This window comes from Nuphar pumila, chromosome 7, assembly GCF_984573655.1.
Source record: "Nuphar pumila chromosome 7, dmNupPumi1.hap1.1, whole genome shotgun sequence".
NCBI classification, from domain to species: Eukaryota; Viridiplantae; Streptophyta; class Magnoliopsida; order Nymphaeales; family Nymphaeaceae; genus Nuphar; species Nuphar pumila.
Window position 1 is genome coordinate 8,889,244 of NC_143255.1, and position 17,946 is coordinate 8,907,189.

Here is a 17,946-nt window from a genome sequence, read left to right on the forward strand (position 1 = left end):
CAACTCTATAATTTTCAATCAATGATGTTGGTGCTTTAGATTCTAATATATTAATTGCAAAGTCGAGTCATTTTTCCTTTTTCTTTTGGGTGATTTCTCTTTACCTATCTTTTCCAATGTGCTTAATTCTTCCTACTGAATTTGGGATGAGTGTTTATGCACCAGCTAGCACAATTAGGCCCATTATGCTGCATTTACAGTGGAGGATCTAGATGCTTACAAGAAAAGGAGTGAACTTTAAGCATGAGAACAATGTCTTGAAAAACTGGGGAATTGGAATAGGTAAATTTGAAGTTGCAACATTTCTTTTTAAAGTGTTAGATTTAAGCATGCGAGTCTAACCCTAGAGTTGGATACATGTGACAAATATCTTTATTTTTCGTTGAAAAAATTACAAAAAGACGATCTTTACCTTATCCCAATAGAAAGGCAAAAAATTGGCATAAACTATTTTCAAGAAATTTATTTTATAGAAAAAAATTGTTTCTAATTAATTTTATTTTTTAATGAAACTTGAGAAAAATAAAAAGTTCAATTTCTCACAAGAAAAAATTTTGGTGTTATTTTTCCATTCTAAGCTTTTGTTATCGTGGATGCAACCCACTTTCACTTATACCTGGTAGGTGATGGTGGGTCCCTATACAGGTAAACGAGTGATGGACCAAAGTAAGGTACAAGCTGCAAACGCTTGTTCCATGGGTCTGACATAATGGTAAAGCCGGAGCTAGAGAAAACAAGTGCAAGAAAGGCAAGTAACATGAGACCATGATTAAGTGTAAATATCATGTTTTAGGGTAGTCGGATCCAGATTCAATTTTATCTTTTTTTCATTCGATTGTGAATCCAATTAGATCAGATCCAATTAGGTCAGATCCAATTAAATCAGATTTGGTAATACCTAAATCCGGATTCGATTAAAAATCATATTCGGATTCGGTATAGATTTTTGCATTGAAATTAAAATCTAAATCTTACTAAAATCTGAATCCGATTAAATGCAAATATTGCTACTAGGATCCTGATTCAGTTTTATCTTCTTCTTTTTTTATCCGATTCCGAATCCAATTAGATCAGATCGGTAATGCCTAAATCTGACCTGTTGACATCCTTACATGAGATTTTTAGATGGGACAGAATATACACGTTGTAGCAAGCAACTATGACACCTTTTTTCTTTTTTTAAAACTTTTGGTAACCCATCTGGATTTAGACAGAAGTAGAACCAGACTTGATTTGACATGATGATACTGGGTTCGGACCCGGGTCTAATCGGACCCATCATAAAAATGGCGTTTGTTACTCCCGTTTGACATGTTAACCATAAAAATAACCTGATTTGACATGATCAGGCTTGGCAGGTTGAGAACAAAAAAGACCCATAGAGCAATTGTTACTCCCGTTTATTAGCTTTTCTGTCCTGAAGAAGAAGAAAGGCAATCGCTGTGACTGTGTGAGTAGAAGAAGGGAAAAAATGGCGAAGAGGAAGTGCATGGAGGACGAGGCAGCACACCCATCAATGATGCCATCAAAGCAGTGAAGGTTTGAGTTTGACTAAAATCTGAATATGATTAAAACACGAATTTGACTAATGTCTGAATCCGAATAACTGTAAACATTGGATTTTAGTCTTGCCGGATCTTGATTCAGTTTTTTCTTTTTTCATCCGACTCCAAATCCGATTGAGTTGGATTCGGCAATGCCCAGATCCAACTTGTTGACATCACTATATGAGATTTTCAAATGGGGGTAGAATAGAATATAGACGTGGCAACAAGCAACTACCACGACTTCTTTTCTCAAACTGGTGGTCACCCCCACACACTTTATGTGGGCCCCACTGCAAATGTGACAAATATCTTTATTTTTCTTTAAACAAATTACGAGAAAAAGTGATCTTCGCCCTACCCCGATAGAAAAACAAGAATTGGCGGAAACTGTTTTCATGAAACTTTTTTTTTGTTTTAAATAATTTTTTATTTTTAATTAATTCTGTTGGTGAATGAACATAAAAAGTTCAATTTTCTAAAAAAAATAAAAAATGAAGCTCGGCTCTCAGCTTATGTTACCGAGGCACTTCTACCTAGCAAGGTGTGGTGGGGCCGAGGCTCATTGACAGCAGTGGGTTTTAGAAAAATCTGTGCAAGCTTTAAACGCCTTTTCTATCGAGTCTTTTTTTAAAGGCAAGTTGGTGACAGTCAGTAAGACCCTACCAGTTATACAACTGTAGCATTGGGTTTTGAACCTGCAACAAACACAAGGTGACGCGTTTTCCACCACCAGTCTTGGCATAATGGTGATAGGAAGCAGGACAAAACATGCCCAATAAACAATCAATGCCCTGCCGTCGGTTATGCAAAAATCCAGCATTCCTGCAACTAATTCCAAAGAGTAGATGAGATTTTACACGTTGGACAGGACATGTACGTGGCAGCAAGCAACTATCACCGCTTCTTTTCTGAAAACCAACATTGCTCATGATATCATTTTCCTAGAAGAGAACCTTTTCATTTATTGACGCCATTTTCCAACCAAAGCATTGTCAGAGGTTTTCTGGTTGTGCTTCCACTCACACCTATAAAGGGATGGTAGAGCCATTGTAACTAGCAGCATGTGTTGGACACAAACCACTCTCACTTTTAACTTGCAGCAGTTGATGGGGGCCAGGCTCCATGGCTGCATTAAAAATGTTAACAACAAAACCGTGTGGGGGTCTGGAAAGACGTTTCATAAGAAAGCGAAGCAAGAGAAAACAAGACCTAAGGAAGCTTCCTCGCGCTTTCCTTTCAATAATGAACGAAACAAATGAATTAAAGGAAGATGGTGAGAGGATTTATGGTTGTGTTTCCTCTCTGCTATAAAAGGATGGTAGAACCATTGTAACTCCCATATAGTCTTTCTGTCCGTAAGAAGGAAGACAATCGCTCTGCCTGTGTGAGCAGAAGACGGGGGAAATAGAGAAAAGGAAGAGAACGGAGGACGAGGCAGCAGACTCATCAATGATGTCATCAGAAAAGGGTCCATATGATTATAAGGTGTTTTTAAGTTTTAGAGGGGAGGACACCCGCAAGGGCTTCACCAGCCACCTCCACAAAGAACTGGTTCAGCGTGGCATATCAGCCTTCATAGACAGTGAGAAGTTGGAAAAAGGCAAAAATATCAGTGAACTGTTCGAGTACATCGAGCGATCAAAGATTTTTGTGCCCATCTTCTCCAAAAACTATGCAGACTCCAAGTGGTGTTTAAAGGAGATAGCCAAGATGGTGGAGATAAACGAAAAGGCTGAAGGAAAGAGGCCAATCATTCCTGTGTTCTTTGATGTTTCTCCTTCTGATGTCAAACATCAAACGGGATCGTTTGAGGCCGCTTTTAAAAAGCACGAGAGCAATGAAGAATTGGATCTTAATGAGTGCAGAAACGCCCTGAAAAGAGCTGGGGAGATTTCTGGGTATTGTCTCCTTGACACAAAAGGGTCAGTAAACAACCTCTCTATCTCTATCTCTCTCTCTTTGTTTGTGTGTGTGATTTTCTCATGAGAAAGGGAACAAGCTTATTAGGGTGGTTGGGTATAGATTCTTGGCCAAGACCATCCCTTTGCCACAAGGTCGCCCAATTAGGGCTAGTAAATGTGTCGAATGAACCGAACAGAGCATGTTCAGGCTCAACTCGTCTGCCAGTCGACTAAGCTCATAACTCGGCCCATGCCTCAGTTTATCCCTGAATGAGAAGCCGAACAAGAGCTGGCTTGTGTAAAAACTTTCCATGTTAATTCATATATATATATATATATATATATATATATATATATATATATATATATATATATATATATATATATATATATATATATAAGAAAACCCGTATAATCGAACGAGACTTTTGGCTGCATGCCGTGCGTCAAAAAAAATTCAAAAAATAACTCTTTAGCCGAGCCAAGTTGAACACATTGACTTCAGGCTCGACTCGTTTAAGCTAAATTAGCTGTTCATGGATCGACTCACCACCTATGTGAGCTGATCACGAACCAATTAGTAACGGGGTTTATTTACCAGCCTTACCTCCAATATATATATATATATATATATATATATATATATATATATATATATATATATATATATATATATATATATATATATATATATATATATATATATATATATACAACAACAACAACAACTACGCCTTCATCCCAAAACAATTGGGGTCAGCGATATGAACCAAAAAAGAAATTCATTTTGGGTCTTCCACATGAATCCTTTTCCTCCAATCATTTCTATCCAATGCCATGTCCTCGGTGAGGTTCAAAACATTCATATCCTTTCCGATCATCTCCATCCAAGTCTTCCTAGGCCTACCCCGACCTCTTTTAACTAATCTATTTTCCCATTTCTCCAACCTTTTAACTGGAGCATCATTAGGCCTTCGCCGAATATGTCCAAACCACCGTAAACGATTCTCTCGCATCTTATTTTCAATGGGTGCAACACCTACCTTCTTTCGTATCTCCTCGTTCCGAATCTTATCTCTTATTGTATTTCCACACATCCATCTAAGCATCCGCATCTCAGCTACACTCATTTTTTGAATATGATGTCTCTTGGCCGCCCAACATTCCGTACCATATAGTAAAGCGGGTCTAATAGTCGTCCTATAAAACTTTCTCTTCAACCGCAATGGCATTCTACGATCGCACAGCACTCCAGTTGCACTTTTCCATTTCATCCACCCAACCTTTATCCTATGATTTACATCTTCATCAATTTCTCCATACTTTTGAATGATGGATCCCAAATATTTGAAATAATCATTCACCGGTATTTCTTGCTCACCAAGCTTCACTACACTCCCATCCCTACTTCGTTGCTTACTAAACTGACATTCCATATATTCAGTCTTACTCTTACTCAACTTAAAACCTCTAGCTTCCAATGTCTGTCTCCATAAGTCTAACTTAGCATTAACCCCAGCTCTAGACTCATCAATCAAAACAATATCATCAGCAAACAACATACACCACGGTACATTTTCTTGAATTGATCTCGTAAGCTCATCCATCACTATCGCAAAAAGGAAAGGGCTTAAAGCAGATCCTTGATGTAACCCAACCGTTATCGGAAAATTGGTTGTCACCCCTCCACACGTGCGGACATTGGTTACTACTCCTTCATACATATCTTTAATTATACTAATGTACTTGAGAGAAACACCTTTCTTCATCATTGTCCACCAGAGAACGTCCCTAGGTACTCTATCGTATGCCTTCTCTAAATCAATAAAAACCATATGCAAATCCTAGGGAGGTGCTCCTCGAGGCGTAAAGCTAAGCCTCAATTTTTTTTTAAAAAAACTTTAAAAAAATTATAAAAAAATATATAAAAATACAAATAAATAAAGAAATGATTTATTGATGAAATAACAACCAATAAGAAATAGAAAATCTCAAATAAGTACTAAAAAATATGAGATTAACTTATAAAAGTAACTAAAAAACTGATTACATAACTGGAAAATATACGAGATTAACAAAAAAAAATAAAATATACTAAGAAACCGATTACATAAATAACTAAAAAATATATGAGATTAACATACAAAAGTAACTAAAAAAATGATTACATAACTGAAAAATATACGAGATTAACCAACAAAAGATAAAATATACTAAGAAACCGATTACATAACTGGAAAATATATGAGATTAACCTACAAAAGTTAAAATATATGAGATTATTCTAAAAATTATGAGATTAAGATATAAAAGTAACTAAAAAAATGATTAATATGAGATTAACAAAAAAAAGTTAAAATATACTAAGAAACTGATTACATAAATGAAATAACTGGAAAATATATAAGATTAACCTACAAAAGTTAAATATATGAGATTATTCTAAAAAATATGAGATTAACATATAAAAGTAATTAAAAAACTGATTACATAACTGAAAAATATACGAGATTAACCAACAAAAGTTAAAATATATTAAGAAACTAATTACATGACTTAAATAACTGAAAAATATATGAGATTAACCAACAAAAGTTAAAATATATGAGATTATTCTAAAAAATATGAGATTAACATATAAAAGTAACTAAAAACTGATTACATAACTGGAAAATATATTAGATTAACCAACAAAAGTTAAAATATACTAAAAAACTGATTACATAACTGAAAAACTGAAAATTATATCAGATTAACCTACAAAAGTTAAAATATATGAGATTCTTTTTAAAAAATCTGAGATTAACATATAAAAATAACTAAAAAATTGATTACATAACTGAAAAATATATGAGATTAACCAACAAAAGTTAAAATATATTAAGAAACTAATTACATGACTGAAATAACTGAAAAATATATGAGATTAACCAACAAAAGTTAAAATATAGGAATATATTAAGAAACTTATTACATAACTGAAATAACTGAAAAATATATGAGATTAACCTACAAAAACTTTGATGATTATGTCTCAAAAATCTTGTTGGAAAGTAAAAAAAAAAATTGCGCCTCAAGTTTGTGCCTGAGGTGGCCCTCTGAGCCTTAAGGTGCATTTTTTATAACAATATATAAAGTAACATTCTTTCTTAGACAAAATTTACCATGCCATATATATATAGAAAATGAGAACTGAAAATATGAGAATTAATATGTGAAGTGCAATTTTCATGGATTTTTTGTACTTTTCTCTTGAATCTTACTGTACAGATCATCTATATGTCTGGTTTTATAAGAACCCACTCTTGAATAGTTCGATTTTGATGCATAAACTAGATTTTTTTAATGCTTTAAAATCAATGACTCATAATCTTCAGCATTCAAAAATTATATTTTTCATCAAAAATACTGTCCAATAGTTGATTCCTAGCAAATTCACCATTCCAAGTACATCCACATGGTTGGATTTTGCAAAAAAAGTGTTGAAATGTCCATATTTCTAGTTCTCATATTCTAGTATATATATGAGAACTAATGCACGTGCTACAATTTTCATGAATTTTTTATTTTTTCTCTTGAATCTAATCGTATGGATATGATCTACATGCTCATCAATTGATTTTGATGCATAAGTGAGATTTTTTTAAGGCTTTAAAATCAACGGCTCATGTTCTTCATAAATATTGAAAAATAAAAAAAAAACATATTTTTGATTGAAAATACATGATCCAATGGTTCATTACTAGCAAATTCATCGTGCATGCTAAGCACATCCACATGGTTGGATTTATAAAATAAAGTGTTGAAAATGCCCATATTTCTAGTTCTCATATTTTGGTTCTCATATTTCAGTTTTCATATTCTAGTGATTATATATATATATATATATATATATATATATATATATATATATATATATAGTTTGTGTGTTTGCGTGTTTTGGCGTAACTTATTTTTGTTGTCAATTTAAGTAGACACCCTCTTATCGGGCATGCAGGACTGAGGCAGAACTGACCACAGAAATATGCCAAAAAGTCTCTGATTTATTAAGGACGGTTCGCTTTCCTATAAAGCCTATCGGAATCGATTCTCGCACAAACCAAGTGATGGAAATGTTGAAGAGGAAAACTGATGGTGTTTGTGTGGTTGGAATCTATGGACCGGGTGGTATTGGGAAAACGACAATTGCACAGGACGTCTGTAACAAGTTATCTCTTAGCTATGATGGTAGTATTTGCTTCATCTCAGATGTTCGCGAGAGTGCCAAGCACCATAAGGGACTTCCCGAACTACAATCCCAGCTCATTTATGACGTTTTAAGAGAAAATAAAGGTCTAAATACTGTTGAAGAAGGAATTAGCTTTATCCAGGAGAGAATGAGTAGTAAGAAAGTTCTCCTAATTCTTGATGACGTGGATAACAAGTTGCAACTTGATGCATTTATAGGCGACGGAAAATCTTCAAAGCCAGAGAAATGGTTTGGTGCCGGAAGTAAGATTATTGTTACAACAAGGGATAAAAAAGTACTCGTAAAGCATGGACTGGAGGAAGACCAAATTTATATCGTTGAAGAACTGAACGCTGGGTATTCACTTTAGCTATTCAGTCAACATGCATTTGGGAACGACCAACCAAAGGCAGAGTTTATAGATCTGTCTGAGAAAGTAACACAAGATTGATTTCATAGGCATAGGTTGAGTGAATATTGAGCTAATAAACTTGGCCTAGATTGGCATTGGTAAATTCAGTCAAACAATGGAATCTAGATACTGGATTACTTCTAGCCTTCTTAGAGCACTTCTCTCTCTCTCTCTCTCTCTCTCTCTCTCTATATATATATATATATATATATATATATATATATATATATATATATATATATATATATATATATATATATATATATATATATATATATATTTGAAGATAAAACAAAGAGGTTAGGAAGAATTAGTACAGGTAGGGTAGGGGTAGTTGGTGACGAGGGGTGACCCCACCACAACAGGAACACAAGTAAACAACATAAAAGAAACTGTAAAAACCTAAGTTACAACATAAAACCCAACACAGCTTTGCAAAATCCATTCATTTTTGGCAAAAAATCCAAAACCCCCATTCCATATAAGTTTCCTATACTCTTGCGGCCAAAAATTCAATACCCCCATCCATTTTGAAACCTTGTATTTGCAACATGTAAGCATGAGAGGTTTTCAAAATGCATATATATATATATATATATATATATATATATATATAAGAGCAGAGCACCTAGTAGAATGTACAAGTGCAGGTTGCATCTTCTCAATCAGACTTGATAGATGCATCCACAGTGTATTTGATAGGAATCATGTTTGAATGATGTTTTTCAAAATTATACTCAGAAATCGTTTTCAACGGTGGGGATTACATCTATATGGTCAGATTTGTCCAAAACACCTCTACATTTGAATTCTGAAGGTAAAACAACAGATGGGAGAGAGACTTAAAAGGGCCCGACTTTTCTACCCTACCAATTAATGTTCATACGCCTGTGGCAGTCATTCCAGACGGCCATGACTGCAGTTATTAAAAAAAGTAATGGTGACGGTGCACAATGACGCGTGTTACCAATGTGACAATTAAAAAGGCAATTTCTGGCTAGATATTTAAAATATCACAAGATTTATGAAAAACGCATAAAAATACAGCAATTTAAACATGATATTTACGTTTTAAATGACTATTTATTGTAAAAAATGCATATTTTTATTTTTAAATATTTTTTTATTAATATTTTCTTATAAAAATATTTTGTATACTTTTAATTTATTTTTTTATTGCCAATTTTTTGCCGAAAAAATGTGAGATTTATGAAAAAATTTCAATTTCTTGCAACTTTTTTAAAAACGACATTTTGCCGATAAAGACTTTTGTCACTATGTCTGTTTCAATAAGAAAGACTTTTGTCACTATGTCTGTTTCAATAAGGTCTTGATATAAAACACATGGGTTGGAACTTTCTAGAGAATCAAGATAAGTCGAAGATAGGATCAATGTCTAAGTCTTAGAGTTTTGGTTTAAGTATGAGGGTACAATGAGCCTTTAAGGTAGGTGAGTGTCAATAACATTTTAGTTTCAAGATCAGAAGTATGGCTTAGAATTCTTAAATAATTTAAGTTTCAAGAGCTTTGGTTTAAGTACACATGGTGGTCGCTTTCGAGCAATGGGTAACATGGCTAGTAGTCACAAACATAGTAAGAATAAAAACAATGATGCATTTCCATCTTCAGTGTGCAAAATCAAATATGGAAAAGCGGCAAGCATCCCATGATTCAAATGCCTATTTTAGGTGGAGCCAACACGTTTTGTGCCTTTTGATTAAGGTACCAAGAATGAGTGATGGCCATTTGGTCATGGGAATTTGAGTCACATGCATGTATGTGTTCATCCTAGGGATAGAACAACATTGACCAAGGTCGCCTTTTCTTTTACTCCCAGTTTCTCATATGTTTTTTATGCATATAATGTTTTTGTTAATATAAATAATAATAATAATAATAATAATATTGATCTGCAGGTGCTTCCAAGGCTAAAGGTCCTCGATCTCACTGGCTGTGAAGAACTCGTCCGCACTCCTGATTTCACTCATCTCCAGTGCCTGGAAAGGTTGGTGCTGGATGAATGTTTGTCACTGGAAGAAATTGATAAATCAATCGGGAGTCTTAAGAAGCTAGTTTTCTTGAGTATGGAGCGCTGTGAGGAACTAAAAGGACTACCTAACAGTCTGTGTGAGCTGAAGTTGCTTCAAGTCCTCGTCCTTAAAAATTGCCGTAGAATTTCTCTTCTGCCAGAACGACTAGGGTACTTGAAATCCCTAGAACGTCTTGACCTTCACGGATGCTCTGGCCTAAGAAGAATACCTGATTCATTAGGAGGCTTAAGGAACCTGCCTCCATTGCCTCTAGAGTGCTGCAGATCATTGGAACAGTTACCAATCTTCATCGGAAAATTCACGTCTTTACGGGTGCTGAATCTTGATCATTATAGTTCATTAAGGCTGCTACCCGATTCATTAGGAGACTTAAAGAACCTTTATGGGTTGTCTCTACGAGGCTGTAAATCATTGGAGCAAGTACCAAACTCCATTGGAGGGTTGGAGTCTTTGGAAGGACTCGATCTTAGTAGCTGCACTTCGATAAAAGGGATTTCTGATTCCATAGGGAACTTGAAGAAGCTTCGTCGTTTATCTCTAGAAGAGTGTCACTCTTTGAATGAAATTCCCCATTCTATTGGAATGTTGGAATCTTTGGAAGAGCTCAACCTGAAGGGCTGCACTTCGATAAAAGGGATACCTAATTCGTTAGGGGACTTAATGAACCTAACTCATCTATACCTAGAGGTTTGCAATTTGCTTGAACAATTTCCAGATTCCCTTGGATGTTTGAAATCTTTGCAAGTGCTACACGTTGTTGGAGATCCGAATATCCATCCTAAGCTATCTTCAAGAGACTTTGAGGAACTCCATGTGGATTTTATTAGTGACCTTTCCCAATTAAAACAACTTACCTTGTGTGGCCTCTCTTGGCTCAAGTCTCTTCCTCCGCTTCCCTCTTCTCTTGTTACCATTGATGTCTCAAATTGTACTGCTTTGAGCAAAATATCAGACATCTCAAACCTGAAGCAGTTAGGGGAATTGAGACTCTCAAAATTCGAGAATCTCACTGATGTTCCAGGCCTTGAAAGCCTCCCGTCTTTATAAAGGTTGTAATGTTCAAAAAAGGTGCTTTTTGACATGCTTCCCATATTGCATCAGGTACGTACCTTCTTGCTTCATGGTATGTAGACTGGGTTACAGCTGCTGCTTTTTTTTATTGAGACATTGATTGAGTTAACACATTAGGTGTCGGAGATTTATTAGAGTGTTTGGTATAGCACATTTCGTGATATGTATGAATTATTGGAAACCGTGTGTGGTTCCCCACTTGCGGAAGCTGATCAGGTCATGCATCGAATGAGTTTTAAACCCATTCGACCATTGGGTTTCAAGCCCAGACCAACCTTTCGTTAACGTAACGAGAATTTCAAAAAACTTAAAAAAAAAAAAAATAACGACTTCACTGATTCCTCCTACTTTTTATAAGCTTACCTCTCTCTCTCTCTCTCTCTCTTCGTCCTTAGCCATTAACTACTTCACCTTACCTCTCTCTCTCTCTCTCTCTCTCTCTCTCTATATATATATATATATATATATATATATATATATATATATATATATATATACAACACATTGACAAGCTGTCTCATCCCTACACAGCGACCATTGCAATTTTTTTTTTTAGTATGCTCAGAGTTTAAGGGTTTTATATTTTACTTATTTTTGCATTTTAGTGTTGATGCAAGCTAAATCCAAATTTTTATCCGGTATACTTAGATTTTTAGGGTTTTGTATTTTAATCTTTATTTTATTTAACTTATTAGGTGAATGCATTCTAAATCTGTTTTTTTTATGCTTAGATCTTAAGCGTTTTATATTTTAGTTCCTATTTTTACAATTTATTAGGTGAATGCATGCTAAATCTGTTTTTTTTTTTCAGACATGTTTAAAATTTTAAGGGTTTTGTATTTCAATCACTATTTTTTCTTTAATTTATTAAAAGAATGCATGCTAAATATGACATTTTAGGGGGTTTTGTTTTTTAATCCCTATTATTGCATTGTATTGTATTAATGTAAGCTAATTTCGCTTTTTTGTGGTATGGTTAGATTTTAAGGCTTTTTCATTTTAGTCTTTATTATTTTTTTAATTTATTTAGTGAATGAATAATAAATATGATTTTTTTGAAGCATGCTTATACTTTAGGGGGTTTTGTATTTTAATCCCTATTATAGCAATTTATTGAGTGAATGCACACAAAGTCCTATTGTTTTTTCAGGTATTGTTAAATGTTAGGAGTATGCATTTTGGTCCCTATTTTTTCAATTTATTGGCAGGCTAAAATCTGATTATTTTTTCCAGGCATGCTTAAATTTTAGGGGGTTTTGTATTTTAGTCTCTATTATTGCAATTTATTGAGTGAATACATGCTAAGTTCAAATTTTTTTGGTAGATTTTAGGGGTTTTGCATTTTAATCCCTATTTTTTCAATTTATTGGATGAATGTTTTATTCCTTTATGCTCTTCACTTTAGATACATTTGAGATCAGTGAGACTAAGAGATCTGGACTCCTTCTAACCTCATTTATATTGAGGTAATTATAGAATTGGATGAGCACATAATGTTTTTCTCACAATTCAAAGGTAGTGCTATTGCTGGGTACGTTGTTTGCATGGTTAGAATTGTTTGTGATTGTATAATTATGTAACACTAACTATATATTCCTACACATAAAGCAATATTTCTTGCTACATAGATCTGAGCATTGTTGGTTTATCTAGAAGTATAGTTTGGTTGCATCTGTTTCATATCTTGTGTTTGAAACTATGAATATCTTGGAAACAGTTTTGAAATGTGAAAGCTTTTTGTAGTACCTTTTAATATTTATGTATCAAGGAGTTGGACCAACTTTGGTGTCTCAAATAATTTTTTGCATTGATAAAATTCTTGTGTTTCTCTGTTGAGTGTGTCCCTCTGCATGTTCATTTTGATATCAAGATTTGCCAAAATAATGGAAAATGATGTGAGATTTTTGAATCGGTATAAATGGTACCATGCAGTTCTGACATTGTGCAGGTAGCATACTAACATTATTATTGCTATCATCATCATCATCTTCTTCTTCTTCTCTAGTGATTTACTGGAAGAGAGTAAATTGTCAAGCTTGCTTTAGCGGCATTCTATTACAATCATGGTCACACGATTTTGGCATATATGGACTTATTGCTAATGTATTTGCCACATAGGTGATGATGCACTATCACACATATCTGGCATCATATTGGGGTTGCTGATTTTGTCTTAAATATCTTCGTCATGGTTGTAATTAAGAAAAATATTTCTGCTGTGTTAGTACTTGTTTCTGTATGGTATAGTTCGCACTCCTGTCATAGACGATTGGCATTAAAAGTACAATATTGTCCTTGAAATCAATGAGGTGCCTCTCTTCATTGACTTGCTTTGTTCTGATACTCGTCATTTTATTCTCTTTTTTATTGTGTAAATGGTCCTATCAGGGCGTCTTCTTAATTTGTTGCCTATCATGATCTAAAAATTAGGCATTTCCTCTGGAAAAGGTCATTTCAAAAAATGGTAGGCCTTCATCCTTAAGGTTGACTTTGGAGTGCACAAAAAAGTTTTTTAGTTTAGCATTGGCATCGTCTAGGTATTTCTGATCTAACCTAATAGTAACTTTTTGATGTATGATCCTACTCTATAATGGTTCTTTGGAACTGAAAATACTAGGACATCTTTGTTGTTGCGGGGCAAGCTGACCTATTTAGATTTGAAATTGGTGACCCCTCGATTATTTTGATGATATATGCAAGTTTTAGTTCTATTTTTGTGGGCTTGACTCTGTGAGGGGATCCTGTTCTGCTACCGGGCTCCTGCATTATGATGAATTTTGTGGCGATCCTATGGTTACTTTTGGATTCCATATGTTTTTATTATAATCCCAATTTTGAGTCACGTTTCATTATTAAATTATCTTTAGTTTCTTACATGTGTTTCCTTGCAGCATGAACAACTCAAAAGTTAATGTTTTCTCTTTTCAGGCCACCAGTGACCTAAATAACGACTGCACTCCTGAAGAGGCCGCCAATTACATCAACAAAAAGAAGTTGCTGGATTTCCTATGCCAAATGATGGCAGACATGATCTGAGGTAAAACGCCCAAGGAGATCCGGAAGATATTCAACATCAAGAATGAATTTGCGCCTAAAGAGGAGGAAGAAGTGCAACCTGAAAATCAATGGGCATTTGAACGAGAAACTTTTGGACCCCCCAGAGATGGTGGTTAGCCATCAACTGATTCATGGTGAAAGTAGACTTTTGCAATGTAGTTGTCTTTGTTTTGAACATCTAGTCGATCCTTTTGCCTGGACCCAGGACCCTTTTAATTTACTGGCCCTCACTGGGTGGCGACACTTTCCAAAGACCATCGACTATTTGTCTGTTTGAATGATTTATAATTATGCTAGTTTTTCTTCAGCTTCAAAGGATTTATGTTCTGTGTTTTTTTTTTTTTTCTGTCAAGGCATTATTATCCCAGCTTTCCTTATAGGGGTTGTTGGGCTTGCCACTTATCCCGTGCTCTTGTTCCTTGGGAATGATTCGCTTGGCCGATACTTGCTTGGTTTAGGGCCATGCCCCATGGGAGACCACAATGTGTAATTAAGAGTTGCAACATTCTTGTTTCTCAACTGTAGAAGGTGGTTGTGTTGGAACTTTGATGAAAGTGAGAATCGTCCATCCACTTTTGAGAAGTTTCAAAAATTAGATTTGTGGATTCGTACTTATTGCATGAGTAAAGGTTGTTCTTAGCTATGCCCTTTATTGTTTTCATGGGAAAATGGGTTGTTTCTGGATGTGACCCACCACGTGCGCAAGTTCATGTTTGTTTTTTTAAAAGCAAGCTAGGGTTAGGCAAACCCTCGCCACTGGAGTTTGAACTTGCAACGTCCGACCACAAGGAGACGTGCACTGACAGCTGGGATAATTACAGTTTCCAATCTTCATCGGAAAATTCACGTCTTTACAGGTGCTGAATTTTGATTATTATAGTTCATCAAGGCTGCTACCCGATTCATTAGGAGACTTAAAGAACCTTTATGTGTTGTCTCTACGAGGCTGTAAATCATTGGAGCAAGTACCAAACTCCATTTGAGGGTTGAAGTCTTCGAAAGAACTCAATCTTAGTAGTTGCACTTCGATAAAAGGGATTTTTTATTCCATAGGGGACTTGAAGATGCTTCATATTTTATCTCTAGAAAAATGTCACTTTGTGAAAGAAATTCTCGAATGCATCGGTCGGTTGGAGGCTTTGGAAAAGCTCAACCTGAAGGGTTGCACTTCGATGAAAGGGATACCTAATTCGTTAGGGGACTTGAAGAAGCTTCGTCGTTTATCTCTAGAAGATTGTCCCTATTTGAATGAAATTTCTCATTCCATTGGAATGTTGGAATCTTTGATAGAGCTTGACATAAAGGGCTGCACATGGATAAAAGGGATGCAGTGAGTTAGTGAAGCTAACCCATCTATATCTAGAGGTTTGCAATTTGATTGAAAATTTTCCAGCTTCCCTTTTGATGTTAGAAATCTTTTGTTGAAGACCCGAATATCCATCCTGAGCTATCTTCAAGAGGCTTTGAGGAACTCCATGTGGATTTTATTAGTGACCTTTTCCAATTAAAAGAACTTACCTTGCATGGCCTCCCTAGGCTTCAGTCTCTTCCCTCGCTTCCCTCTTCTCTTGTTACCATCAATCTCTCAAATTGTACTGCTTTGAGAAAAATATTAGACATCTCAAACCTGAAGCATTTAGAGGAACTGAGACTCACATGATGCGAGAATCTCACTGATGTTCCAGGCATTGAAAGTCTCCAGTCTTTACAAAAGTCGAAAATGAATGGGTGTGAAAACTTGGCTTTTGACCTGATCAGATTATCACAGGTAGGTACTTCTTGCTTCGTTGTATGTAGACTGGGTGTGAAAACTTGTTTTTTTTTTATTGAGACACTACTGATTGAGTTAACACATCACATTTCTTGATATCTATGAATTACTGGAAACCTTGTGTGGTTCCCCGCTTGCGGAATCTGATAAGGTCATGCATAGAATGAGTTTTAAACCCATTCGACCATTGGTTGCTTCGGTCGATGCAAGCCCAACCTCTCGTTAACATAACGAGAATTTCAAAAACTTAAAAAACAGTAATAAAAAAATAACGAGTTCACTGATTCCCCCACTTTTTATAAACTTACCTCTCTCTCTATTTCTCTTCATCTTCCTCCTTCGCCAATAACGACTTCACCTTACCTCTCTCTCTCTCTCTCTTAGCCATCTTTCCCGCTTTCACCTTACCACAACTTCTCTCTCTCTCTCTCTCTCTCTCTCTCTCACACACACACACACACACACACACACACACACACACACACACACACACACACGTCGATCTAGAGCAGCCATCTGTAGTCCTTGATTCAGGTTGCGCCTCATCCATGCACCACGACCATTGCAATTTTTTTGGGCTATGCAGAGTTTATGGGTTTTATATTTTAGCTCTTATTTTTGCATTTTAGTGATGATGCAAGCTAAGTCCAATTTTTTATTCAGTATGATTAGATTTTTAAAGTTTTGTATTTTAATCTTTATTTTTTTAATTTATAAGGTGAATGCTTCTAAATCTATTTTTTTTCTTGGTATGTTTAGATTTTAGGCGTTTTATATTTTAGTTTTTATTTTTACAATTTATTGGGTGAATGCAAGCTAAATCTGAAAATTTTCAGGCATGCTTAGATTTTTAGGAGTTTTATATTTTAATCCTTATTTTTTTAATTTATTGGGTGAATGCATGTAAAATCTGAGTTTTTAGGGCATTTAGTATTTTAATCCCTATCATTGCATTGTATTGTATTAAAGCAATTTCATTTCATTCTTTTCAGGTATGGTTATATTTTAAGGGTTTTTTATTTTAATTTTTATTTTTTAATTTATTTAGTCAATTAATGCTGATTCTAATTTTTTTTCTGGCATGCTTAGAGTTTAAGGGGTTTTGTATTTTAGTCTCTATTATAGCAATTTATTGAGTGAATGCATGCTAAGTTGTATTGTTCAATTTTAATGGGTTCCTAATTTTTCAATTTATTGAGCTGATTATTTTTTCAGCATAGATTTTAGAGGGTTTCGTGTTTTAATTTTTATTATTGCAATTTATTGAGTGAATGCACACTAAATTTATTTTTTTGTTTGATTTAAGGGTTTTATATTTAAGTCCTTATTTTTTCAATTTATTGGATGAATACTCTATTTCTTTATGTTCTTCACTTTACTTATATTTGAGATGTCGGACCAAGAGATCCTACTCCCTCTAACCTCGTTTATATTGAGCTAATTATAGAATTGGATGAGCACATGATGTTTTTCTCATAATTCAAAGCTGGTGCAATTGCTGATGTAACCTAATAATAACTCTCTGATGTATGATCGTCCTCTATAATGGTTTTTTGGATCTGGAAAATGGTGACCCCTCGATTAATTTGATGATTGTTTCTTGGTCAAAAGTTCAAAAACTTGGCTTAGATTGGCATTGGTAAATTCACAGTCAAACAATAAAATCAAGATATTGGATTACTTCTACCATCTTAGAGCACGTGTCTAAAATATTGCACCATTTTCAAAACGTTGGCATTATTTGTTACTATATATATATATATATATATATATATATATATATATATATATATAGTAATAAATAATGCCAACATTTGGAAAATGGTGCAATATTTTTTAGACGTATTTCCAAATTGTAAAAATCCCGTTAATATCGTGAGGCTTTCAAAATCTCTCATAATCTGAATA

General features: G+C 34.6%; 1 protein-coding gene across 2 annotated transcripts; it reads left to right on the forward strand.

Annotated features, from left to right (window-relative positions):
• Positions 1-1,567: 1,567 nt before the first annotated feature.
• Positions 1,568-11,506, forward strand: LOC149831058 (TMV resistance protein N-like). Of its 2 annotated transcripts, none has more exons than XM_090013644.1 (2): positions 1,568-3,469; positions 10,005-11,506. In XM_090013644.1, exon 2 carries the CDS (start codon positions 10,173-10,175, stop codon positions 11,184-11,186), a length of 1,014 nt encoding a protein of 337 aa, XP_089869770.1. In that variant the 5' UTR covers positions 1,568-3,469; positions 10,005-10,172; the 3' UTR covers positions 11,187-11,506. The 2 variants fall into 2 exon arrangements, with proteins under 2 accessions (XP_089869770.1, XP_089869769.1); XM_090013643.1 differs by lacking the exon at positions 10,005-11,506 and adding an exon at positions 7,446-8,231 and having other exon boundaries at positions 2,536-3,469.
• Positions 11,507-17,946: the final 6,440 nt, after the last annotated feature.

Bases quoted from the DNA above. Each gene is read 5' to 3' on its own strand.
- LOC149831058 (XM_090013643.1), top strand. From the start codon at position 2,997: ATGATGTCATCAGAAAAGGGTCCATATGATTATAAGGTGTTTTTAAGT. The intron at 3,470-7,445 runs GTCAGTAAACAA...TCGGGCATGCAG, and splicing joins TGTCTCCTTGACACAAAAGG to GACTGAGGCAGAACTGACCA.